The sequence below is a fragment of the Triturus cristatus genome, chromosome 3_2 (assembly GCF_964204655.1).
Source record: "Triturus cristatus chromosome 3_2, aTriCri1.1, whole genome shotgun sequence".
Taxonomy (NCBI): Eukaryota; Metazoa; Chordata; class Amphibia; order Caudata; family Salamandridae; genus Triturus; species Triturus cristatus.
Genome location: NC_140584.1, coordinates 1,196,233,357 through 1,196,259,768, shown reverse-complemented (window position 1 = coordinate 1,196,259,768; position 26,412 = coordinate 1,196,233,357). Strand labels below are relative to the sequence as shown.

Sequence of the window (26,412 nt, the reverse complement as noted above, 5' to 3'; positions counted from 1 at the left end):
GGATTTCTAGTACACGATAATCTTATGTAAAGATGCATATTGGTTATAAATAAACAAACTCCTGATTATACTTTCATATTTCGGTCATTTAAAATATTTACTTAAACAGAGGTGCTCCACACTCATATCAAATAAATTGATTATCATAAGTGTAGCTTAGCAACAACTTCCCGCAAAATGACATTCACCTTCCGCTGCGCCTGAGAGTGACGTGCTATTTTTGGTGAAAGGGTAAACAAAAAACATGGCTGTTATGAGCACTGTTGCTCATTAATTATTTTTTGATTAAACATTGCTTCAACCCCTAAGAGAGTGTGCGCCAAGAACTACAGAGGAGGACTGGTGGTGAGTTTTATGACTGACACACGTCACTTTATCCGAAGAGTCCACAATTCATGGCCAATGGGTGGGATTTCTTTCTTTCTGAAAGAGCAGCAGAGGGAAGCGACACGGTCTACCAAGGGAGGTATTCTAGGGGGTAGAGCCTAGAAGGAGTGTCAGCACAGGGAAGGGATGCTGCTTCGAAAGAGGGGTAGCACAGGGAAGAGATGCGGCATAGAAAGAGGGGAAGCACAGGGAAGGGATACTGCATAGAAAGAGGGGTAGGAAAGGTAAGGGATACTGCATAGATAGAGGGGTAGCACGGGGAAGAGATGCGAATAGATGCGGCATAGAAAGAGGGGTAGCACAGGGAAGAGATGCGAAGAGATGCGGCATAGAAAGAGGGAAAGCACAGGGAAGGGATACTGCTTAGAAAGAGGGGTAGGAAAGGGAAGGGATACTGCATAGAAAGAGTGCTGGCACAAGTGATGGAGACTGCATAGTAGGAGTGGTAGCACAAGTAATGGACTCTGCATAGAAGGAATGGTAGCACAGGGAAGGGATACTGCATAGAAGGAGGGATAGCACAGGAAAGGGATACAGCATAGAAAGGGTGGTAGCACAAGTAATGGACTCGGCATAGGAGTGGTTAGGCAGGAAAGAGATACTGCAGAAAGAGGGGTAGCACAAACAATGGACACTTCCTAGAAGGAGTAGCAACACAGGGAAGAGGCACACTCTAAGAAAGAGAAAAGGCACAATCTGATAGACACCTGTGGCAGAGAGATGAGGCACTGCATACAAAGAGTGGGAGCACAGGGAAGGGATACTGCATAGAAAGAATGGCAGCACAGGGAAGGGATACTTCATAGAAAGAGTTGTAGCACAGGGAAGGGATACTGCATAGCAAGAGGGGTAGCACAGGGAAGGGATACTGCACAGAAAAGAGTAGCACAGGGAAAAGAAACTGCATAGAAGGAGTGTCAGCACAGGTAAGGGATACTGCATAGAAAGAGGGGTAGCACAGGGAAGGGATACTGCATAGAAAGAGGCGTAGCACAGGGAAGGGGTACTGCATAGAAGGAGTGTCAGCACAGGTAAGGGGTACTGCATAGAAAGAGGGGTAGTACAGGGGAGGGATGCGGCATAGAAAGTGGGGTAGCAAAGGGAAGGGATACTGCACAGAAAGAGGGGTAGCACAGGTAAGGGATGCTGTATAGAAAGAGGGGTAGCACAGGGAAGGGATACTGCACAGAAAGAGGGGTAGCACAGGGAAGGGATGCTGTATAGAAAGAGGGGTAGCACAGGGAAGGGATACTGCACAGAAAGAGGGGTAGCACAGGGAAGGGGTACTGCATAGAAGGAGTGTCAGCACAGGGAAGGGATGCAAGCCACACAAGTGCCCTGTTTGTAGTGCTCACTTCACAGATCCAGACACTCACTCAGTGCAGACCGCCTGGCACTCACCCGCTTGGTCAGCTACGTCCATGAGCGACATGTTCAGTTTGTTGTGCCGTATTCGGAAGGTCACAGCTGGTCCAGACACACTGCACACACAAAGATATGAGGTGTGAGGACAAGGATGGCGACTGAATGACACTAGAGGGAGTGCGAGGGGGGATGTAGTGTTACCTGGGCAAGGATTGTTAGGTTGGCGCTGGTTCAGACACATTGTGTAGAGCTTCAATGCTAACTGGACCTAGCAGCAGCACAAGCAGACATGCAGCGTCCAGGGGAACCCCATGGCCTGTGTGGTCACTGGAGCAGCTCTCAGTGCTATCTCCCATGGACAAGGCATAGACATGCAGCAAGGATGAGTATGCTGTGTTGTAGGAGCAGTGTCCAGTGTAGGGGAGTTCTGTAGGAGACATTGTAAGTGTGCCGGACCCTCAGACATGGCTGCAGAGGAGATGCAAGCCATGCAGAGTGTCGCCTCTACCCTCCTGGGGATGGACAGATGTTCAACCCCTGGGAGATCCCTACTAAAGGAAATACATTCTAGCAAAGGCACTCTGGGAGTTACAAGGGCCCCTTAGGACTGTACCCCTGAAATAGGGAAGCGCAAGCTCAGCTCTGGCCAAAGTGCAGATCTTTTCATTGAGACTCTCTGCCTTCCTTACCTCATGTTGATGAAGCTTGTGGTGGCCAGGTGTATGCGCTCAGCCAGGGTCTGCAGCAGCCTCATGGCATCCTTCCAACTCAGGGGCCTAGAGAGGGAGGGAAAGAGCGTGAAGGAGAGGGGAGTGAACAGATGAGCGAGAAAAGAGCCATGAAAAGAGAAAGAGGAAAGACACAAGAAACAGAGGGTGCCACTGGGGAAGCAGAGGACACCTATGTAGACCACACACGCATCTACCTCTGAAAGAGAACTGTCCAGCACCAGTATCAATCATGGCTATGTATCATGTAAAGTTATAGCAAGTCATACCAAGTCATGTCATGTCATTCTTCTCTATGAATGAAGCACTTCAGAGTTGTCCTGACATACAGATTATTGTTTGTGATTCTGAAAGAAGACAGGAAGAGAAATAACCTGATTTAATGAAAATGAGGAAGTGAACCCTGAGGTGCCCTACAGAAAAACTTTAAAAAACTGGAAACATCTCATGATAGAAAAGGATCTACCTTCATAACTTCTACACTTTATTCTATATCTAGAAGCATTTCTCAATGTTCCAGAGAGGGGACTGCTCCTCTTTGGAAGCGCTGCGTAAGGATATCCTTGGAGGTGTTCAATTTACGACCAGACTGAGGTGGCGACAACTTGTGATTAGATGTAGCGCACATTCTTACTGACCTCAGCTCACTTCTTCATTGTCATTGTGTAAGAGTCCTTCTGCATTTAAGATCAATAGAGGAATTGCACCATCTGGCACAAGCCCAAGCGGACATGTGTATCCAAAGCGTGGGCCATATTCCTGTTGGTGTCAGTGATTGCATTGTTGTACTAAATATAGATGGATTAAATAACAGTACCTTTCTGGCCTCCCACAATACCTATTTCGTGTGTGGTAATAAAGGTTACTATCGTTTGCCTGCCGGATGGTCCGGGGTATGTTATGTGGCATTTTTATTACCCCCTGTATTCTTAGCACCTGCGTCTTATCATAAAGATTTGAAGTTATTAAACAATGTAACTGTAAATAGGTATAAACGCACTCTATCTGTTGATGACGTTGACCAGACGGATACCAGTTTGCAACAGTATATTGATTTTAATCTAGGACTGTTTTTCTTTGTTGGAGCTGCCCTGAATAGTAGAAAGGTTCGACGATTAACTAGGGTTGTTGAGGCTGTAACGAATCAAACTGCTGCTGCTCTCGGGAACATTACGGAAGAATTACAGATCACCAGAATTGTTGCATTACAGAACCGTATGGTATTAGATGTTATGCTAGCAGATAGAGGTGGAGCATGTAGAATTATAGGAAGTAGTTGTTGTGTGTTCATCCCTGATCACACACCATCAGTTTATCAAGCTATTAATAAATTGCATAAAATTGCTGCTGACATTCATACAGAAAATGGCACTTGGATCTTTTCTGGATGGTTTTGGACCTTAATTATTACATGGGGATGGAAAGTTCTTACTGGTCTATGTATTATTGTAGCAATTTTGTTCACATGTTGTATGTGTATTCAAATGTGGTCCTATGATATGTTCTCTATGTGTTTCATTTTGTATCCCCAATAAGAAAGCTGTTGCCGATGCCACCTATCGAAAGAGCATAAACAAAGAAATAACTGAGATGATGAGAATAGATATAAATGATGATTATCTTGATTATCCTAGCAAGCCGAATGTCTTCAGCAAATGCTGAAAGGGTCGTCTGTTGTAAATGAAACAGCGATATGATTAAGCATTTACTGAAGACATGTGCTCTTCATGTCTGAGTTACGTTTCCTGTTTTATATTGACTAGTGTTCAGACCCCATTTTGCTTAGCCGTCCGCCATCTTGTATGGCCACGAAGCCACGTGCTCTGCACGAGAAGAGTCTTACCTCTTCATTGGTCGCTCCTGAGATCTGCCTAGCAACAGTCCATGAACAACTCCTTTGTGCGTTTAGTGCATGGTCAGAACTGACCACATCTGTCACTAATTAGGCTTTGCTCGAATGTGTTTTCGCGGGTCGTAGGAACTGTTAACTCCACCCATGTATTGATCATGCACTGAACATGTCCATATAAGGCCATAAATCTTGCTTCATGTTGTATCCGCCTACTTATGAGCCCCCCTATTGTGTATAAAAGGGGACCATGTGCACAAGTTCTGTGTGCTACTCTGTGCAATACTGTAGAGTGTTGCGTAGGTTGTAGGACCACCTTTGAAGGTTAATAAACTTTGTATTTGTATTTGCAGTTTCCGTGCCAACTTCCTTCTAGTATTTCGTACACAGAAGGGCGAACCCTTTGTACTTGCTGGCCTAGCTGAGGCCTGTACTCATCACCCGTATGGTATGTGCACAGGTAATGCCACGGGTGAGAACAGTATTCAGAGGGCAGGACAATCCAGCCAACCTCAGAGGACTCTCAATGGTGCAGATTAGTGCAGTGAAGGAGTGCTGTAGACAAGGGATATGGGGCAGCCCTCCTGCTCTGCACATAAACCACACGTACCTCTCATGTCGTGCATGGGTTTGACAGAGTGACATCTGTGGCATGGAGATGGGCGGGGCTGGGGTCTAGACCCTTTTGCCTCAAAAAAAGGTCAGGGCAAGAACTAAATATTTGGGAAACATATTTCTATGAGTTATAAAGTGAACCTCTTCAACCAAGGGCCTTGTCGTTTACCAAGTTCCCTAGTTCCGGCTCAGGTAAGTCCCTGAGCTGGGGTTGTTCCAAGTATAGGGTTCGCACCCATCCAATCTTCCATGACCTGCCAGATTGAGTACGACTCTCAAGAGTCTACATGGAGAGTCAGGAGTCAACGTTTGTTCTGATACTTATGAGGCTTCAGGCATCCGGAGCACTATCTCTACGCCAACAATCCCGCCTTTCCCCACCACTGTGGAAGAGGGCTGAGGGCAGCATGACGCACTTCAAGGCCGGGGTTCTAGTTGTCCCGTTCCACTACACGCCATGCCACACTTAGGCAAGAGCATGTGCTTGCGGTGCCGCCCCTCCATGCCACACTTGGGCTAGAACCCGTGCTTGCGGTGCCGCCCCCCCAAGACACACTTAGGCAAGAGCCCGTGCTTGCAGGGCCCTCCCATGCCACACTTAGGCTAGAACCCATGCATGTGGTGCATGGGGAGCAATGCGTCATTCTGGGGTCGACCCAATGAAGAAGGGTAGGAGCTCTTGTGCCTTGGCTGAGACAAGCTACACATACCGTCACTTCCTGTAACATCTCAAGCAAATGATTGTGACTGATCCCAGCACTAGAAAGATACATCTGGGAAGAAATCCTCCAACCACTGGCTTCCTGAAGCGAATAAGGTCGGTTGAGTACCAGTGGCTGGTACCTGGATCGAGTGTGGACCTAAGAAGTCTGATTTGTGCCCTCATCCAGTGCTCAAAGGACAATCCACGCAAAGGAATCACTCAAACAGCCACGTTTACCTGTGATAGGTGAGAAACGCCACCCAACCTTTTCCACTGCGAGTCCATCAGAAGCAGACTCCCCCCTCCATTATACATGGGCCTGTATCTGGAGATTAGAGCTTTGTTCCTGTTCCACATGCAGACACAGGGGCTTATTTACAAGCCCCTTTCACTGCCGGTGCATCATTTTCAGTGGCGTTCCGGTGACGCACAGTGCAGACCAATATCTACAAGGCCACGTAAAGCGAACCTGCGTGGCTTTTCATGCCCTCGTAAGTATGGAGAAGGGCAACGCAGCACAAGTCTCTGCATTGCCTCATACTGAGATGGGGAGGCGCGACATGGGCCTCGTGGTGGGTAAAACCCACGGCATTTGACAAATTCCCAGATTTACAACATGCTGTAAACCTGGGAATGTGTCAAAAGCCTACGCCTCCCCAGGCATGACGTAAGGTGTCTTTTTGTGAGGAAGGGTGTCCCCTCCCCCACAAAAACAACCTGATTTCAACTCAGACACCCTGGCACCATGGTGCACCATGGTGCAAGGGTGAAAATGTTGGTGCTAGGGAGCCATTTGTGCGTCAGCGCTGGAATGCGCCTTATCTTATCTCATAGATACAGCGCATTCCTGCCCTTTCCTTTTGGCGTAGGGCAGCGCAGGATGAAGGCTTGCCGTGCTGCCCAACACGAAAAATAAGTAAATGAGGCTCTATGTGTTTGACCTGCTCAACTTAGCACGGTTTTGGATGTGTCACCTCAGAACCGACATTAAAATTGGATATTTCTACCTCTACTATTGCACTATTGCATCCTGTCAATCTTCATGTTTTTGAATTCATAGCTAATGCTAGAATGTTTTTTTGTCCTTGTGTATTTAAGCCCAGGATGACTTCCGAAGAGTAAGCCTTCTCCCAGACCGGCGACCAGACACCGAGGCTTGGAACTCTTAAGGTGCCTTACTGCCGACTGTCTGTGTGTTCTTGTAGGCACCGAGTATCAGACCAGCTGAGAACCCCTAATGTCGCTAAACTTCTGCCGAGAGGTATCAGGTAGCTTAGGCGCACGCTAGAGGAATAGCAGGAAAACTGTTACAAAAGCAATGAGAGAATCCCCTCATATCCCCGGGAGCCACCCGATTGGAGACTACGAAGGGCCTGATTTAGATTCTTGTGGATGAGTTACTCCATCACAACGAGGACTGATATCCCGTCTAGTGAAATTTAAATCCCATAGGATATAACAGAATTTATATTTCGGCGGACGGATATTCATCACCGCTGTGACGGAGTAACCCGTCCTCCAGATCTATATCAGGCCCAAAGTCTGGTTCATTAGTCAACCAAACAGTGACTGTGAGGTTCAATGCAGCTCTGAAAGACATGTGAGAGCTGGGAGCCATTCCATAGACAACTGGAGGACAGGATCAGGTGACCAGTGACCGGATGCAGTGAGAGCTGGAGTCATTCCATAGACAACTGGAGGACAGGATCAGGTGACCAGTGACCGGATGCAGTGAGAGCTGGAGCCATTCCATAGGCAACTGGAGGAGAGGATCAGGTGACCAGTGACCGTATGCAGTGGGAGCTGGAGCCATTCCATAGGCAACTGGAGGAGAGGATCAGGTGACCAGTGACCGTATGCAGTGGGAGCTGGAGCCATTCCATAGGCAACTGGAGGAGAGGATCAGGTGACCAGTGACCGGATGCAGTGGGAGCTTGAGCCATTCCATAGGCAACTGGAGGAGAGGATCAGGTGACCAGTGACCGGATGCAGTGGGAGTTGGAGCCATTCCATAGGCAACTGGAGGAGAGGATCAGGTGACCAGTGACCGGATGCAGTGGCAGCTGGATCCATTCCATAGGCAACTGGAGGAGAAGATCAGGTGACCAGTGACCGGATGCAGTGGGAGCTGGAGCCATTCCATAGGCAACTAGAGGAGAGGATCAGGTGACCAGTGACTGTATGCAGTGGGAGCTGGAAGCCATTCCATAGAAAACTGGAGGAGAGGATCAGGTGACCAGTGATCATATGCAGTGGGAGCTGGAGCCATTCCATAGGCAACTGGAGGAGAGGATCAGGTGACCAGTGACCGGATGCAGTGAGAGCTGGAGCAATTCCATAGACAACTGGAGGAGAGGATCAGGTGACCAGTGACCGGATGCAGTGAGAGCTGGAGCCATTCCATAGGCAACTGGAGGAGAGGTTCAGGTGACCAGTGACCGTATGCAGTGGGAGCTGGAGCCCTTCCATAGGCAACTGGAGGAGAGGATCAGGTGACCAGTGACGGGATGCAGTGGGAGCTGGAGCCATTCCATAGGCAACTGGACGAGAGAATCAGGTGACCAGTGACCGGATGCAGTGGGAGCTGGAGCCATTCCATGGGCAACTGGAGGAGAGGATCAGGTGACCAGTGACCATATGCAGTGGGAGCTGGAGCCATTCCATGGGCAACTGGAGGAGAGGATCAGGTGACCAGTGACCAGATGCAGTGAGAGCTGGAGCCATTCCATAGGCAACTGGAGGAGAGGATCAGGTGACCAGTGACCGTATGCAGTGGGAGCTGGAGTCATTCCATAGGCAACTGGAGGAGAGGATCAGGTGACCAGTGACCGTATGCAGTGGGAGCTGGAAGCCATTCCATAGAAAACTGGAGGAGAGGATCAGGTGACCAGTGACCATATGCAGTGGGAGCTGGAGCCATTCCATAGGCAACTGGAGGAGTGGATCAGGTGACCAGTGACCGGATGCAGTGGGAGCTGGAAGCCATTCCATAGAAAACTGGAGGAGAGGATCAGGTGACCAGTGACCATATGCAGTGGGAGCTGGAGCCATTCCATAGGCAACTGGAGGAGAGGATCAGGTGACCAGTGACCGGATGCAGTGAGAGCTGGAGCCATTCCATAGACAACTGGAGGAGAGGATCAGGTGACCAGTGACCGGATGCAGTGAGAGCTGGAGCCATTCCATAGGCAACTGGAGGAGAGGATCAGGTGACCAGTGACCGGATGCCGTGAGAGCTGGAGCCATTCCATAGACAACTGGAGGAGAGGATCAGGTGACCAGTGACCGGATGCCGTGAGAGCTGGAGCCATTCCATAGACAACTGGAGGAGAGGATCAGGTGACCAGTGACCATATGCAGTGGGGGCTGGAGCCATTCCATAGGCAACTGGAGGAGATGATCAGGTGACCAGTGACCGGCTGCAGTGAGATCTGGAGCCATTCTATAGACAACTGGAGGAGAGGATCAGGTGACCAGTGACCGGATGCAGTGAGAGCTGGAGCCACTCCATAGACAACTGGAGGAGAGGATCAGGTGACCAGTGACCGGATGCAGTGAGAGCTGGAGCCATTCCATAGACAACTGGAGGAGAGGATCAGGTGACCAGTGACCGGATGCAGTGAGAGCTGGAGCCATTCCATAGGCAACTGGAGGAGAGGATCAGGTGACCAGTGACCGGATGCAGTGAGAGCTGGAGCCATTCCATAGAAAACTGGAGGAGAGGATCAGGTGACCAGTGACCGGATGCAGTGAGAGCTGGAGCCATTCCATAGACAACTGGAGGAGAGGATCAGGTGACCAGTGACCGGATGCAGTGGGAGCTGGAAGCCATTCGATAGAAAACTGGAGGAGAGGATCAGGTGACCAGTGACCGGATGCAGTGGGAATACTGCTGTCGTCATGCCAGAGAGGTGTTCGCAATGTCAGACATAGATTAATACATTATGAATTCCTGCATCAAGTTTATTGCACACCTGCTAAAATGTATAAATATGGTGGGGGGACAATGATAATTGTGGGAGGTGCTCCAGTCCAGCAGTAGACTTCATCCTGTTCGCCTGGGAGTGTCCATCAGTTGCAGCCCAGTGGAGCTGCCTGTTGCACACACTGGTGGATACAGTGGGTCTGAGACTGCAGACAGGGGCCCTTCCAGTCCTCCTGGGTGTTGTAAACATGGTGCCCACGCACATTAGAAAATGGGTTAGTTTCGTCCTGCTGCTGGTTTAAAGGCATGTGACCATGTCCTGGGGATTGGTGCTCACCCTGCCGTGGATGAGTAACTGAGTGATCCGGCATTGTGGAATACGAAATCGGAATCGTACAGTACATCGTTGCCCATGATTTCTCGGCCCGGGGACACATGGGGGCCAATAAGGAGTTATCTTACTGGACGAACCCCCGAGATGGCAGATAAAGGGGACGACACATGGATGTATGTACAGGTTGTCTCCTAAGTGCTATGATGTGTAGACGCTATCGGTCAGCAGTAGACGTCGAATGAGAAGGAGATAATGGGCTTTGGGATCTCCGCACTGTCCAAGATATGATGAATGGTCCCGATCTTTGCAGTCACTTATTCATGATGTTGGCTTTATTGTTTGAAGCTATACTTGATGAATACACATTTTAAAAAACAACAATAAGAGAAAAGTAGTGCTGGATTCACACTCTAGGTTGATCCCCCCCAGTTGTTGGTGGCATCCAGAGACTTCTAACTGGAACCCTTGAGGATTTCGTGGGATTATGGACCCGTTGTAGGGTATGTACGGCACAAGAGTCAGCAGTCTGGAAGGAGGTCAAGGGAGCCAGGGAGACTAGGCAGTAGGACAGAGTGAGGCTGACCCATCGCAGTGTCCGAATGCACTAGAGTGAGCTCCCAAGATACCCAAATACTGGGCAGGAAACCCAGAATCCAGAAGACATTCAAGCCGCAAGGCGAGGATCAAAGTGGGAAGCAGGAGAATACAAGGAGTCAAACACACGGGGGTAGATCACAAGAGGAAACAAAGGAACATCCTTAACTGCAGGGAACAGGGTGGGGAGAAAAACAACGAATGTGCCAGGACTGGAAACCGGGATGAACTCATGCGAAGCAGAGAGCCACAATAACAACGAAACCGATCGCCCGGTGTCTGCTCCGTAGTGAAGGAGCCTTAAATACTGACTCTTCCACCATCACCCTGGAAATGTCCCATCTGACCAGGCTGTGAGGGTTTAATGTGAACATGTGTTGTGCAGTGTAGTGTCTGCAGGAGGTCAATTCCTACAGCTCCGTCCTACAAACTTTCCAGGCTTTCCTGCTCCTGAAAGTGACTCAATGTCTCTGACACTTCTTAATCCTGACAGTTCTCTCTTGAAAAGACCTTCTGTCCTGCCCTGCAGCCCTTCTACAGAAACACCAAGCCTCCCCTCTAAACGCCTCAGCAGAGGTCCATGCAGCTACAATCAACTTACAAGGTTAGAGAGCAAACAACAGAACTCTTCCTGGGCTCAAACTTTGGATTTATCCATAAGTCTCTTCAAACGGTTCAGGAAGGAATCACAGAGGGCTCCCAGCAACGATGACCACTGACCTTAAACCAAAATATGTCTTCAGAAATAAGAGACCGACCTCAAACAAAGAATATATCAATTGTGATGAAACTAAATACTGCAGAAGTCCTGCTCGCAGGGTACCTGTGGGTGTTACCTGAAGAGGAGCAACTTCTTCTCTGCACACAAATGGAAACTTCTTTCCCCTTACAGCTAGAAAACATCCATTAGGGAAAAATGCTATATCAAAAAAACATCTACAACTAAATATTCTTGTACTGCGATCTCTTTCACCTGAACAGATACTGAGTTGATCTATGAGTGGACAACATCCGTCAAAGAGATCACGTGAACAGAGGTCAAGTTGGTTCTGTTACAAGAGAGGACGTCATGGTAGGCAGACCAATCAGAAAGCCAAACAAATGACACTGCTGAGCAGTCACCATCTTAGAGTCAGGCATGCACGTGAGACCACCAGAGGAGCAACCGTACCCTTTACACTTTTACAGTCACTGCGACCCCCTTTCTACGCCTTCCGTTTCACCTTCTAACAATTCTGCTGCAGGTGCTCATGTCAGACCTGTAGGTCCTGAGATTCGCTCCCTATGGTTTCTTGCTTTAGCCGCAGTCTGTAAGTTTGTTTCTACTTCCTTAGTAATGTCTTACGATATTTCAAAGTTACGTTTTTGTTACTCTACGCCCTAGAAGGAGCAAACAAACAATAATTGTTTGAGAATAAATGAACCTTCTCAATAAATGCAAGTCATTGATCAATGTGCACACTTTCTGCTACCCACTCCACTTTCATGATCCTAGGAGACTTGAATATACATTTTGATAAAGAGGAACTTAAACCAGCCTCCGATTTGATAGCAGACCTTGAAACCCTTCAGCTTAAACTACAAAGTAGACTACCAACTCACTCATTGGGCCACCTGTTAGATCCTATTTTCTCCAACATCAATGAGCTAACTATCCCAGACCCTACCCCGGTACCATGGTCTGACCATTTCCTAATATCGTTAAATTGGCAATTATCTGATACCTTATGTTCCAAGCCTGTATCTAAAAAACCCTCTCGCCCCTGGGCGGCTTTAGATTCAGAAAAATGGAGGGCAAACCTAGAGCGTTCCCCCCCTAATCTTACCTCCGACCCTACGCTTGCAGATATAGAGTTTTCAAAATGGATAGGAAAGGCACTTGACATAACTCTCCCTAAAAAACTTTCCTGCAAACCCAGAGCTAAAATCTCCTCCCCATGGTTTACCCAGGAATTGCGAATCCTTAAAAAAATCTGTTAGAAATCGGAAAGAGACTGGAGGAAAAATTTTGACCTCACAAAAAAAGCTGAATACAAACTGGCCATCCTTACTTATAAAAAAGCACTTAAAACCGCCCAAACTAAATACTTTGAGGAAAAAATCAAATCCTCCTCTAATTCTTCTAGGGAGATATTCCAAATTGCTAAAAAACTTCTTAAAGCACCGGACCCTCCTCCACTAGTAGAGCCATCAGCCAATCGATGTAATGAACTCGCGGAATTTTTTGATTCCAAGATCAGGAATATTCTCAACACTCTCCCGCCACAAGCATCTGACGTCCCCCCAACCTTTAACTTGTCTACTTTTATCCCTCATGTTACAACTGATCAACTGTCCCGCTTCACTCCCTTGACAGTAGAAACTCTCTCTCCCATATTACACTCAATCAAAAGCGGATCTCCACTTGATCCTGCGCCATTTAATATCTTGAAGTTAGCTGCGCCTACCATCCTTCCCTATCTGACGAATTTGATCAATAACTCGCTCACACACGGCATCGTCCCATCAAGCTGGAAAAAAGCAATTGTCAAAGCCCTTATTAAGAAATCTCACCTTGACCCCCTTGAACTAGGCAATTTCCGGCCGATCTCCTTGCTCCCAGGCAATAGCAAGATAGCCGAAAAGTATGTTAATTACCAACTCTCAAAATACCTAGAATCGAATGGTCTTCTTGAGCAGTCCCAGACGGGATTCAGGCCCGGACAGAGTACTGAAACTGCGATGTTGGCGGTTGTCGAAGAGGCGAGAAAAATCATCGACTCAGGAGGATCAGTGGCAGTGATCCTCCTAGATTTGAGCGCTGCCTTCGACACCGTCAACTATCCTTTACTGGTCCACAGGCTTAGAGATCTGGGAGTTGCAGGAACGGCCTTGTCCTGGTTGGAATCCTTCCTTAGTAACAGATCCTTCCAGGTAGCGGAGGGTAATTTTACTTCAAGGTCCACGGCAGTTAGCTGTGGGGTCCCTCAGGGCTCGTCCCTGAGCCCGACTCTTTTTAATGTTTACATGTCCCCCTTGGAGAAAATAGTTACCCCTTTTGGGATTAAGCTCTTAACGTATGCTGACGACACCCAATTAGTAGTCTCCCTAAGTCAGCATGACCACTCCCTCACTAACCTTCACAACTGTCTTAGTGAGATAGCCAAATGGATGAACATCTCACATCTTAAACTCAACAACGATAAGACTGAAATGATGATCTTAGGCAATCAGTCACTCTACCAACCTAAATCCTTATGGCCTCCCTGTATGGGTTCGCCACCCAATCCTAAAAAGGAAATTAAGAGTTTAGGAATTTGGCTAGACGAAGGCCTTAACTTTTCCACACACGCAAGGAAAACGGCGGGTGTATGTCATGGCCTTCTACGGACTGCTAGAAAAATCCTGCCTCTACTCCCAACGCATTCACAAAAACTCTTGATTCATGGCCTTGTGCTGTCTCGCCTGGACTATGGCAATGCCCTCTATCTAGGTGCCCCCAAAAAAGTTCTTTTAAAACTTCAGACAGTACAGAATGCCGCCGCTCGACTTCTCACAGGAACCCATTCTCGCTGTTCAGCCAAACCTGCTTTGAAGGCCTTGCACTGGTTGCCTATCCAAGAAAGGATACAATTTAAGGTACTATGCACGACATATAAAATTCTGCAGGGCAAGGCACCACCTATTTTAAAAAATCTTATCACCCCTTATAGTACTCAGAGAACATTACGCTCCTCACACGGTAATTTGGCATTCGTCCCAAGAATTAAGAAGGCCCGCTCTGGGGGTCGACTCTTTGCATACAACTCGGCCAAGCTATGGAACTCATTGCCCTTGGACATTAGAGTCCAGCCCAACCTCCTTTCGTTTCGTAAGGCACTCAAGACCTGGCTGTTCCCGTAAGGCTTCCCCGCGCATGGTTTCTTATCATTAGCGCTGGGACGCTTACGGGCAGCCATGCGCTCTACAAATCTGTAAAATAAATAAATAAATAATGTGCAATGTTTTAATGAATTAAGAAAGTCTATATAGATCAGCTGCACATGAATGCATCGTTATTAACTTAATTCATTTATTTGTGATATATAATAACACTGGATACTTTTACTGGATGGCTTTTGATTATCAGGATAATAAAATATGATTTATGTATGTTATAAAATATGTTACTTGCTATAAATACACTCATGACGTGAAAGGGGGGGGGGGCTGGAAAAGGAGCTTTGGAGAACAGTTGCATCAAGAGATTGAGGGATCTGCTCGACCCACACTGGAGCTAGGGGGGTCTAGGAGGCCTAGAATGGACTTGTGTCCCTCTATCCTTTGTAAGTCCTGGATGGACGTCTTTGTCATCCATGTCTTTGTATTCACAGCAGGTTTCCATGGAAGACAGTTCCATCTGAGAACCTGACAATTTTAGGAACAGGGACTCTCAACAGTTGCTGATGTACCTCTTTGTGTCCCTCAACACTGTCCTGTCTTTCCTGACTTTGTAAAGTTCCCGCCTTGTGATCTCATCATTTAAAGCTACCACAGACCTCCTCTCAAGTCACTCCTGTATCCAGGGCCTGAAAGTTATCACACATCCCTCCATCAGTGATCCTTTGTCCCACATCACGCCTTCACCTTCTGCTCCCTCAGCATGGGCTCCTCTCACGTTACACCGTAATATTCCCCTTGGGTCTGGTTCCTCTGTTCATACCTCACACGCCTCCTCTCTCTTTATACCTTTGTCTCTGCCCTCAATACCCTCACACGTCCCTCCCTTTACGACCTTATCTTCTGGCTCAGTAGTATCTTGTCGCTTCTAGCTTTGCACCTTTATCTTTCCCTCTCACTTTACGTTTACCTTCTTCTCCAATACAGACAAGTCGCCTTTAACTTTACACCTTCGCCTTCTCCTCCCCAGATACTGTCAAGGGTTCTCTTAATTTACACTTGTACTTTGTTATTCCTCATGAGGCTCACCCTCAATGGCCCATGGTTTCCACTCCCCTCCTGCCTCACGAGTCTTGTTCGTCCCTCTCCCCCCCCGCCTGGTTCCCAGGTGTCATCCCCATCTCTTACTCCTGATTGGTCAGGATGTATCCATACTCCTCCGACGCTCCGGCGGACGGATGGCCGAGCAACTCCCCCAGCCTGCCCGTCTGGTAGTAATCCTTCTTCTCCAGCTCCACCTGGGTGGCTATGCCGGTGATGTCGGCTTGTCGTGGAAGCTGCAGAACAAAGTCTTCTGGGGGCCCCAGCTTGGCCCGGGGGCCCTCTTCTAGGGCTGTGATGGTGCCAGGCAGCCTCTCCTGCTCGCCTGCCCCAGCTGAGGCCTCCTTCTTAGCAAGCTGGGACCCCCCAGTGCCTGGTGGGGTGGGGTTAGTAACTGACGCTGCAGGGATGGGATACACAGAAACCGGGGTCTCCACCTCCGGTCCATGTTGCATGTCTCCTTCTGTGACCTGGATGCAAAGAACAGAAGGCGGGGTCAATGACATAGGAGGTCTGTCTGCCAATGCACCATGACTCTGACCTGCACCCCCCTCGGCTGTTCAAATACCAAGACCCCGCAGGGCTCTATCGAGGCATCTCACCTTTGGATGCAACCCCCACTGCTGTCCCAAGGCTGTGACCACCCACACACACCTCCACCAAAACCCCACATTCATGACTGGTAGGATACCCTGCTATTCCAATACTGGACAGACACAAAGCTCTGCTGATACACCTCTCCTCTGACCTCTGACCCTTGGCTATTCCAAGTCTGGACAGACACAAAGCTCTGCTGATACACCTCTCCTCTGACCCTGTGCTATACCAATCCTGGACATAACCAAAGCTCTGCTGATGCACCTCTCCCCTGACCTCTGACCCTTGGCTATTCCAATCCTGGACAGACACAAATCTCTGCTGATACACCTCTCCTCTGACCTCTGACCCTGTGCTATTCCAATCCTGGACACAACCAAAGCTCTGCTGATACACCTCTCCTCTGACCACTGACCCTTGGCTATTCCAATCCTGGACAGACACAAAGCTCTGCTGATACACCTCTCCTCTGACCTCTGACCCTGTGCTATTCCAATACTGGACACAACCAAAGCTCTGCTGATACACCTCTCCTCTGACCTCTAACCCTGTGCTATTCCAATCCTGGACACAACCAAAGCTCTGCTGATACACCTCTCCTCTGACCTCTGACCCTTGGCTATTCCAATCCTGGACAGACACAAGGCTCTGCTGATACACCTCTCCTCTGACCTCTGACCCTGTGCAATTCCAATCCTGGACAGACACAAAGCTCTGCTGATGCACCTCTCCTCTGACCTCTGACCCTTGGCTATTCCAATCCTGGACGCAACCAAAGCTCTGCTGATACACCTCTCCTCTGACCTCTGACCCTGTGCTATTCCAATCCTGGACAGACACAAAGCTCTGCTGATACACCTCTCCTCTGACCTCTGACCCTGTGCTTTTCCAATCCTGGACAGACATACAGCTCTGTCGATACACCTCTCCTCCGACCCCATCCTCTGCTAATGCAACACTAGGACCAATGCACAGCTAAGCCGATGCCGTCCAACCCTGTCCTGCAGCTTCCTCTGCATTTTAATGGGGCTCCAAACATACTCTGCCACTACACCACAGTCCAAGGCTTGAGCCCCCTCTTTTTCAGTAGTGGGGCCCAGACACTGCTTTTATATGGGGTCCGCAGCACTTAGTATCAACATATTTCCTGTGCCCTAGGCCCCACTGATGTGCTAATGTACATGGCACTCGTGCACGGCTACCAGTAGACATCACCCCTGACCAATAGTAACTACATGCTACTGTAGACTTGGCTCCTCACACACCTCGCCCCTGCACCACAATCCTGTCCTACACCCAGTATTAACACTGTTGAGGTACCTCAGTCCTGCCTTCACCCAGTATCAACACTGCCTAGGTATCTCAGTCTATCCTACACCCAGTATCAACACTGCATATGTATCTCAGTCCTACCTACACCCAGTATTAACACTGTAGAGGTATCTCAGTCCTGCCTACACCCAGTATTAACACTGCAGAGGTATCTCAGTCCTGCCTACACCCAGTATTAATACTGTAGAGGTATCTCAGTCTATCCTACACCCAGTATTAACACTGTAGAGGCACCTCAGTCCTTCCTACACCCAGTATTAACACTGCAGAGGTATCTCAGTCCACCCTACACCTAGTATTAACACTGTAGAGGTACCTCAGTCCTGTCTACACCCAGTATCAACACTACCTAGGTATCTCAGTCTATCCTACACCCAGTATTAACACTGTAGAGGTATCTCAGTCTATCCTACACCCAGTATTAACACTGTAGAGGTATCTCAGTCTATCCTACACCCAGTTTTTACACTGTAGAGGTATCTCAGTCCTGCCTACACCCAGTATTAACACTGCAGAGGTATCTCCGTCCTGCCTACACCCAGTATTAACACTGTAGAGGTATCTCAGTTCTGCCTGCACCCAGTATTAACACTGCAGAGGTATCTCAGTCCTGCCTACACCCAGTATTAATACTGTAGAGGTATCTCAGTCTATCCTACACCCAGTATTAACACTGTAGAGGCACCTCAGTCCTTCCTACACCCAGTATTAACACTGTAGAGGTATCCCAGTCTATCCTACACCCAGTTTTTACACTGTAGAGATATCTCAGTCCTGCCTACACCCAGTATTAACACTGCAGAGGTATCTCAGTCCTGCCTACACCCAGTATTAACACTGCAGAGGTATCTCAGTCCTGCCTACACCCAGTATTTATACTGTAGAGGTATCTCAGTCTATCCTACACCCAGTATTAACACTGTAGAGGTATCTCAGTCTATCCTACACCCAGTTTTTATACTGTAGAGGTATCTCAGTCCTGCCTACACCCAGTATTAACACTGCAGAGGTATCTCAGTCCTGCCTACACCTAGTATTAACACTGTAGAGGTATCTCAGTCTATCCTACACCCAGTATTAACACTGTAGAGGTATCTCAGTCCTGCCCTGCCAGCCTCCACCATCACGTCACCGAGTCTCAAGAAGTTACGCAGTAGTAGTTTTTGGCGCATTCATTTTCAGCACTTACCCTCTTTAGCTTCAGTTTGTCAGCCTCAGAAGGATCTGTTAAAGGAAAAAGTCACAGGTCAGTCGTGAAGCAATGATGCAGTCCACAGGGGTGCGAAAGTGAAGGTGGAACTATCCTTGCTGCTTCCTGCACCCCTCCACAGTTACCAGACCTTCACTACGGCTGGGCACCCACCCCGTACCTTCTCATTATACCGTATTATTTAGTATGTCATAGTTTATCCTCATCTTGTGTCCTCACCTACACCCTCACCCCATACCCTCACCTGTGCCCTTACCTTTACCCTCACCCTGTATTCTCATTCTGTACCCTCACCCTCTATCCTTACCTGTACCCTAATCTCTGTGTCCTTACCTTGTATCCTCACCCTGTATCCTCACCTTGTATCCTCACCTGTACCCTCACCTTGTAACCTTACATGTATCCTCACCTGTACCCTCACCCTGTAACCTCACCTGTAATGTCACCCTGTATCCTTACCCTGTATCCTAACCTGTACCGTCACCCTGTACCCTTACCTGTATCCTCACCTGTACCCTCATCCTGTAACCTCACTTGTAATGTCACACTTTATCCTTACCCTGTATCCTCATCTGTAATGTCACCCTGTATCCTTACCCTGTATCCTCACCTGTACCGTCACCCTGTATCCTCACCTGTACCCTTATTAATTTAATTGAATTCAAATTCTTTATTTCGATTCACATAAAACCATAAAAGATGCATCATGAATTTCCACATACAATTTGCTTAAATACAAGTGTAACGACTTCCAATGCATTTGGTAACACTTCATCAAGGTAGGGGCTGTCATTAACAGGGTTAATACAATTACCTGACCGCTAAAATTACAATTAAAAATATAAATAAGTTAAAACTAGACATAAATATCTAAAAATCATTTGTGTAGTGAGTTCAAATCAATATATAATACGAACTCATATTCCACTATATATATATATATATATATATATATATATATATATATATATCTTTCATAGTATTACCATTCCGACAACATAATGATACAAATACTTTTTAGTAATCAATAAAATACATAAATTGTCTTATAGCGCCATTATACATAAGTGCATGTGCATACTTTACTAAAACCATTAGTTTAAGAAATACCTATTCTTAATCTATTGTGCTTTAGAGTTTTAGCCCAGCTTTTGCCCTTATAAGGCTCACATTAAATAAAAATCTGCTGACACTAAAAACGATTTTTTGTGATGTGTCAGTTTTCAGTATCCTTCCCGCTTCTAGGCATATTCTAGTATTCATGTTCCGAAAAATAGGTTTAATCCATTTGTTCCTGGGTTTGCTATAAGCTGGGCAGGCGAATAGTATGTGTAAATCGTTTTCCTTAGATACATGTTGGCATAATACACAACATTCATTACTGTTTGTTTGTGGTCCATTTTGATGTGTTCGTATTAATTTGTAACACACCATATCTGAACTTCATATACAAGAATTTAGCAAGTTGTGGGTGAACTTCATCTAAAAAGGGCTCGAAACTTGCTACCTCTTGAAAAAGAAGGAACTTAATTGTTAAAGTCCCATTATCCGAGTTATATATCACACTATTTTGTATATAAGCCTAGAATGTGTATTTTAATAATTTCCTGGATGTCGATGTCAACTGTGTCGGATGTTCCCCAAAGTGCCGCAAGCCTAATTTCTCAAACCAAGAAGAAACATGCTTGAGCCACGGGATGCTCTTGCTCTGGTCAATGTTTAAAATCTCATCTAGACCTTCCTTATATGCTGTTAGTTATGGGGTTAACCAGAGCCGCACCCAAAATGATAAGGGCCTTAATATTGCATGGTGGTCTGTGTCAGGCATCGGCGCTGACATATGCCCCTGCCGGGCATACGCGGTACAATACTTGGTTCCGGTGGTTACGGGTATGAGAACTACCATACCCATAACCCCTAGCGGTCTAGCGGAAACTCCGCCTACGGGATTACAAAAGCCCCAACGACGAACGGTCAGGTGCTTGTCAATCAAGTCCTGTCTGGCGTCTTGCGCGTCGTCTGGACCTCACAAGACCGCTTCCCGGCTTACCCGAACCGGGGCACGGTTCGGATTCTTGGACCCGCACGCCTTCGTGAACGCGTGTCCTGCGCTACAGTGCGCATCTATGAGCCTTCCAGATCGTCACCGCGAGGGAGGAGAGCCCCGGGGAACTTACCAACGCCTCCAATTGGCTACTCGGCGAGACGCCGCTACATGCCACATCGGAGTACCTTGCAACACGGGCAGAGCACGCCGAGTTGCCTCGAGACTCCCCATCACGACACACCCCAGGGAAATAGCTTGTCCTTCGTTCACTGACGCGACAGGACCCCCTTCACGGTTGGAGCCACTTAAAAGGCTTGGAGAGCAACCCGGAGAAGGAGAGACAGTCACTTCCGCTCCGTCACTCGTTTCCTTCGCTTGGAGCTGCATGAAAGGCTCGGAGAGCGACGCCCCCAACTACTGCACAGCTGCTACGGACTACAGAGGACACATGCAAGAGCCAACCCTTGAGATAAGTACCTGGTAAAGGGGGTGATAGAAGCATTGGAATTCTAGGGGCTGTTTATCTTGCATGGGATACCGCCTGAGAGACACCTAATGCTATATACCCCAGTGGCACGGGAGTAGTTAGCCTGAGTGCAGTCACCGGCTCTAGGCCAGCCTTCTGGAGGGGGTCGTGCAGCCGCATCTTTCCTTTTCCTCTCCCTGTTTTCTTTTCCCTTTTTTCCCCTGTGGTGGTGTTACTTGTTGAGCGGTATAAGTTTGCTCATAGGTGATTCCATCTTGGGGAATAGGGTAACTAGCTACAGAATCGCTCCTGCTGTATCTGGCTTCCAAGGTTAGTGAGTAACCTGTCTGCTCCGTGACAGTCTGTCAATGAAGGAGTCAGATGCTAGTGTCAAATGTAAGGGACGGTGATTAGTAACACTAATACTAATACTAACACGAATACTCATACTAATACTTATACTGTTACTAATTCCAACACTAACAATAGTACTAACACTAATAATTATAGTAACACTAACAATTATAATAACACGAATAGTAACACTAATGGTAACCCTAGCATAATAATAACACTAATAATAACACAAATATGAATAATAACACTAATGGTAATACTAACACTAATGTTAACCCTAGCATAATAATAACACTAATAATAACACCAATACTCCTACTAATGCTAATACTTATACTGTTACTAATACTAACAATAATAATAACACTAATACTAATAGTGACACTAATGATAACACTAATACTCAGACCAATGCTAATACTTATACAGTTACTAACACTAATGCTAACCCTAGCATAATATTAACACTAATACCTATACTATACCTATACTAACACTAATACTAATACTAACACGAATAATCATACTAATGCTAATACTTATACTGTTACTAATACAAACAATAAAAATAACACTAATACTGAAGGCAACACTATTGATAACACTAATACTCAGACCAATGCTAATACGTATACAGTTACTAATTCTAACACTAACAATAGTTATGGTAACACTAACAATTATAATAACACGAATAGGAATAGTAACACTAATGGTAATACTAATACTAACACTAATACTGATAATAACACGAATTCTCATACTAATGCTAATAGGTATACTGTTACTAATACTAACACTAACAATAATACTAATAGTAACATTATTGATAACACTAATACTCATACTATTGCTAATACTTATGCTGTTACTAATACTAACACTAAAACTAATGCTAACCCTAGCATAATAATAACACTAATAATAACACCAATACTCCTACTAATGCTAATACTTATACTGTTACTAATACTAACAATAATAATAACACTAATACTAATAGTGACACTAATGATAACACTAATACTCAGATCAATGCTAATACTTATACAGTTACTAATACTAACACTAATGCTAACCCTAGCATAATATTAACACTAATACCTATACTATACCTATACTAATACTAATACTAATACTAACACGAATTCTCATACTAATGCTAATACTTATACTGTTACTAATACAAACAATAAAAATAACACTAATACTGAAGGCAACACTAATGATAACACTAATACTCAGACCAATGCTAATACGTATACAGTTACTAATTCTAACACTAATGCAAACCCTAGTATAATATTAACACTAATACCTATACTATACCTATACTAATACTAATACTAATACTAACACGAATTCTCATACTAATGCTAATACTTATACTGTTACTAATACAAACAATAATAATAACAATAATAGTAACATTAATGATAACACTAATACTCATACTAATGGTAATACTTATACTGTTGCTAATACTAACACTAACAATGATAACACTAATACTAATAGTAACACTAATGATAACACTAATACTCATACTATTGCTAATACTTATGCTGTTACTAATACTAACACTAAAACTAATGCTAAACCTAGCATAAAATTAACACTAATACTAATGCTAACCCTAGCATAATATTAACACTAATACAAATGCTACTACTAATACTAATACTAACACGAAGACTCATACTAATGTTAATACTTGTTACTAATACTAACACTAACACTAATGCTAACCCTAGCATAATATTAACACTAATACTCATATTAATACTAATAATAAGAATGTTAATACTAATACTAACATGAATACTCACACTAATACCAACACAACAATACGAATACTCATACTCCTTCTAATGCTAATACTTGTACTGTTACTAATACTAACAATAATAATAACACTAATACTAATAGTAACACTAACAATAACACTAATACTCATACTAATGCTAATACTTATACTGTTACTAATACTAACACTCACAATAATAACACTAATACTAATAGTAACACTGATATTAACACTAACGCTAACCCTAGCATAATAATAACACTAATACTAATAGTAACACTGCGGGTGGGGTTTCGCCACTGGCAAGATAGCTGCGTCTTAGGCAAACTCTGCCGGCTGAGCGAAGAATCTTACACCTTCCGGCAGCAGGGAGGGTGTCTACCTCGCACAGCAGGGGAGCCCCTTCAGCATGACACTCCAGGAACCGATATCACCGCCTTTCTCTGACCCAGGTGGCCTGTGATGCCGAAACTACAGCCGATTTAACATCACGGGAAGCCATCTTGCCTGGGACTACACCGCGGCCTGCCTTGCATGAGCGAACTGTGCCTTTCGGTGAGGTGCGAAATATTTATGACACTAATACTAATAGTAACACTAATGATAACACTAATACTCATACTAATGCTAATACATATACTGTTACTAATACTAACACTAATACTAATGCTAACCCTAGCATAATATTAACACTAATAATAATAACCCTAACAATAATGATAAGACTAATACTAACATGAATGCTAAAACTAACATCAATACTGGTACTAATACTAATCCTAACACTATTACTCATACTAACACTAATACTAACACTAATGCTAACACTAACATAATACTATTCTAATACTAACACTAATGCTAACACTAACATAACACTATTACTAATCCTAATACTTATAATACACTAACACTATTATTAAAACTAGCATACTAATGTTGATACTAATTCTAAGACATGCTAACACTAACATAATTCTAATACTAATGCTAGAACTAATACTGATAATAATACTAATGCTAATACTAAAACTAATACTAACACTTATACTATAACTAACATGAATACTAGCACTAATACTAACACTAGTTTTAAAAATTAAACTAATACTAACACCAATATAATTCTAATACTATTACAAATGCGAATACTGATATTACTACTTACACTATTACTAATACTAACACTAATACTCTTACTAACACTAATACTATTACTAATGATAACACTTACATTGATACTAATCCTAACACAAATACTAATACTAACATTGATGCTAATACTAACACTAATGCTAACAATATTACTAACACATATACTAACACTAAAACCCTCACTAACACTAATACTGATACTAATACTAACACCAATTCTACCAATAACATAATGTTAACACTAATACTATTACTAACTCTAACACTAATACTGATCCCAATATTAACACAAACACTAAACCTAACACTAATACAAATACTATACAGTAATACTGATACTAATAGTAACACGAATGCTAAAACTAATATCAATACTGGCACTAATACTAATCCTAACACTATTACTCATACTAACACTAATACTAACACTAAGGCTAACACTAGCATAACACTATTACTAATCCTAATACTTATAATACACTAACACTATTATTAGAACTAGCATACTAATGTTGATACTAATTCTAAGACATGCTAACACTAACATAATACTAATACTAATGCTAGAACTAATACTGATAATAACACTAATGCTAATACTAAAACTAATACTAAAACTTATACTAATACTTATTCTTATACTAACACTAATACTATTACTAATGGTAACACTTACACTGATACTAATCCTAACACAAATACTAATACTAACACTAATGCTAACAATAATACTAAAACTAACACTCATACTAACACAAATATTAACACTAACTCTACCACTAACATAAAACTAACACTAATACTACATTTTATACTGATACTAATACTAACATTCATGCTAAAACTAACATCAATACTGGCACCAATACTAATCCTAACACTATTACTCATACTAACACTAATACTAACACTAATGCTAACACTAACATAACACTATTACTAATCCTAATACTTATAATACACTAACACTATTATTAGAACTAGCATACTAATGTTGATACTAATTCTAAGACATGCTAACACTAACGTAATACTAATACTAATGCTAGAACTAATACTGATATTAACACTAATGCTAATACTAAAACTTATACTAACACTTATACTAATACTTATTCTTATACTAACACTAATACTATTACTAATGGTAACACTTACACTGATACTAATCCTAACAGAAATAATAATACTAACACTGATGCTAATACTAACACTAATGCTAACAATAATACTAAAACTTATACTAACACTAACACTCATACTAACAGTAATGTAAATGTATGTGTCTTGTAAAGCGCACTGCTGCCCTGAGGCGTCGTGGCGCTGTTGACCGTGCGGGAACCCGTCCTGGTTATCCCTGTGAGATGGTCCCTCCAGGGTATCTCCAAGGAGAAACCAGGCATCCCCGGCGAATGTGGGGGGCCGTTGTGGAGATGAGGCAAGCTAATGCCCAGAGTTGCCGAGTGTGATCCCTGGTTAGAGTAGGCACCGAAGTGAGAATTATCGAGACCGCTGGCCCTGGTCCACGACCCTGCCGCGTCGGGAATTGAACCCTGGTCCCGGGCCGTCCTCTGCTTCCGGGTCTGCTGCCTCTAACCAGTGAGCCACACCACTCCACTAATACTAACACTGACTCTACCACTAACATAAAACTAACACTAATACTACATTTTATACTGATACTAATACTAACATGAATGCTAAAACTAACATCAATACTGGCACTAATACTAATCCTAACACTATTACTCATACTAACACTAATACTAACACTAATGCTAACACTAGCATAACACTATTACTAATCCTAATACTTATAATACATTAACACTATTATTAAAACTAGCATACTAATGTTGATACTAATTCTAAGACATGCTAACACTAACGTAATACTAATACTAATGGTAGAACTAATACTGATAATAATACTAATGCTAATACTAAAACTAATACTTATGCTATAACTAACATGAATACTA

The 26,412-nt window shown here is 44.6% G+C and overlaps 1 protein-coding gene across 5 annotated transcripts in view; it reads right to left on the bottom strand.

Moving 5' to 3' along the window:
• PTPRN (protein tyrosine phosphatase receptor type N) overlaps positions 1-26,412 on the bottom strand; it is a 472,242-nt gene that overhangs the window by 155,304 nt on the left and 290,526 nt on the right. For all 5 annotated transcript variants that reach the window (XM_085650116.1, XM_085650114.1, XM_085650115.1 and 2 more), the window contains exons 8-11: positions 18,578-18,612; positions 15,547-15,929; positions 2,442-2,528; positions 1,789-1,868 (exon numbers count right to left, since the gene is read on the bottom strand). In XM_085650116.1, coding sequence (XP_085506242.1) covers positions 1,789-1,868; positions 2,442-2,528; positions 15,547-15,929; positions 18,578-18,612 — 585 coding nt within the window. The remainder of the gene's footprint in view (positions 1-1,788; positions 1,869-2,441; positions 2,529-15,546; positions 15,930-18,577; positions 18,613-26,412) is intronic.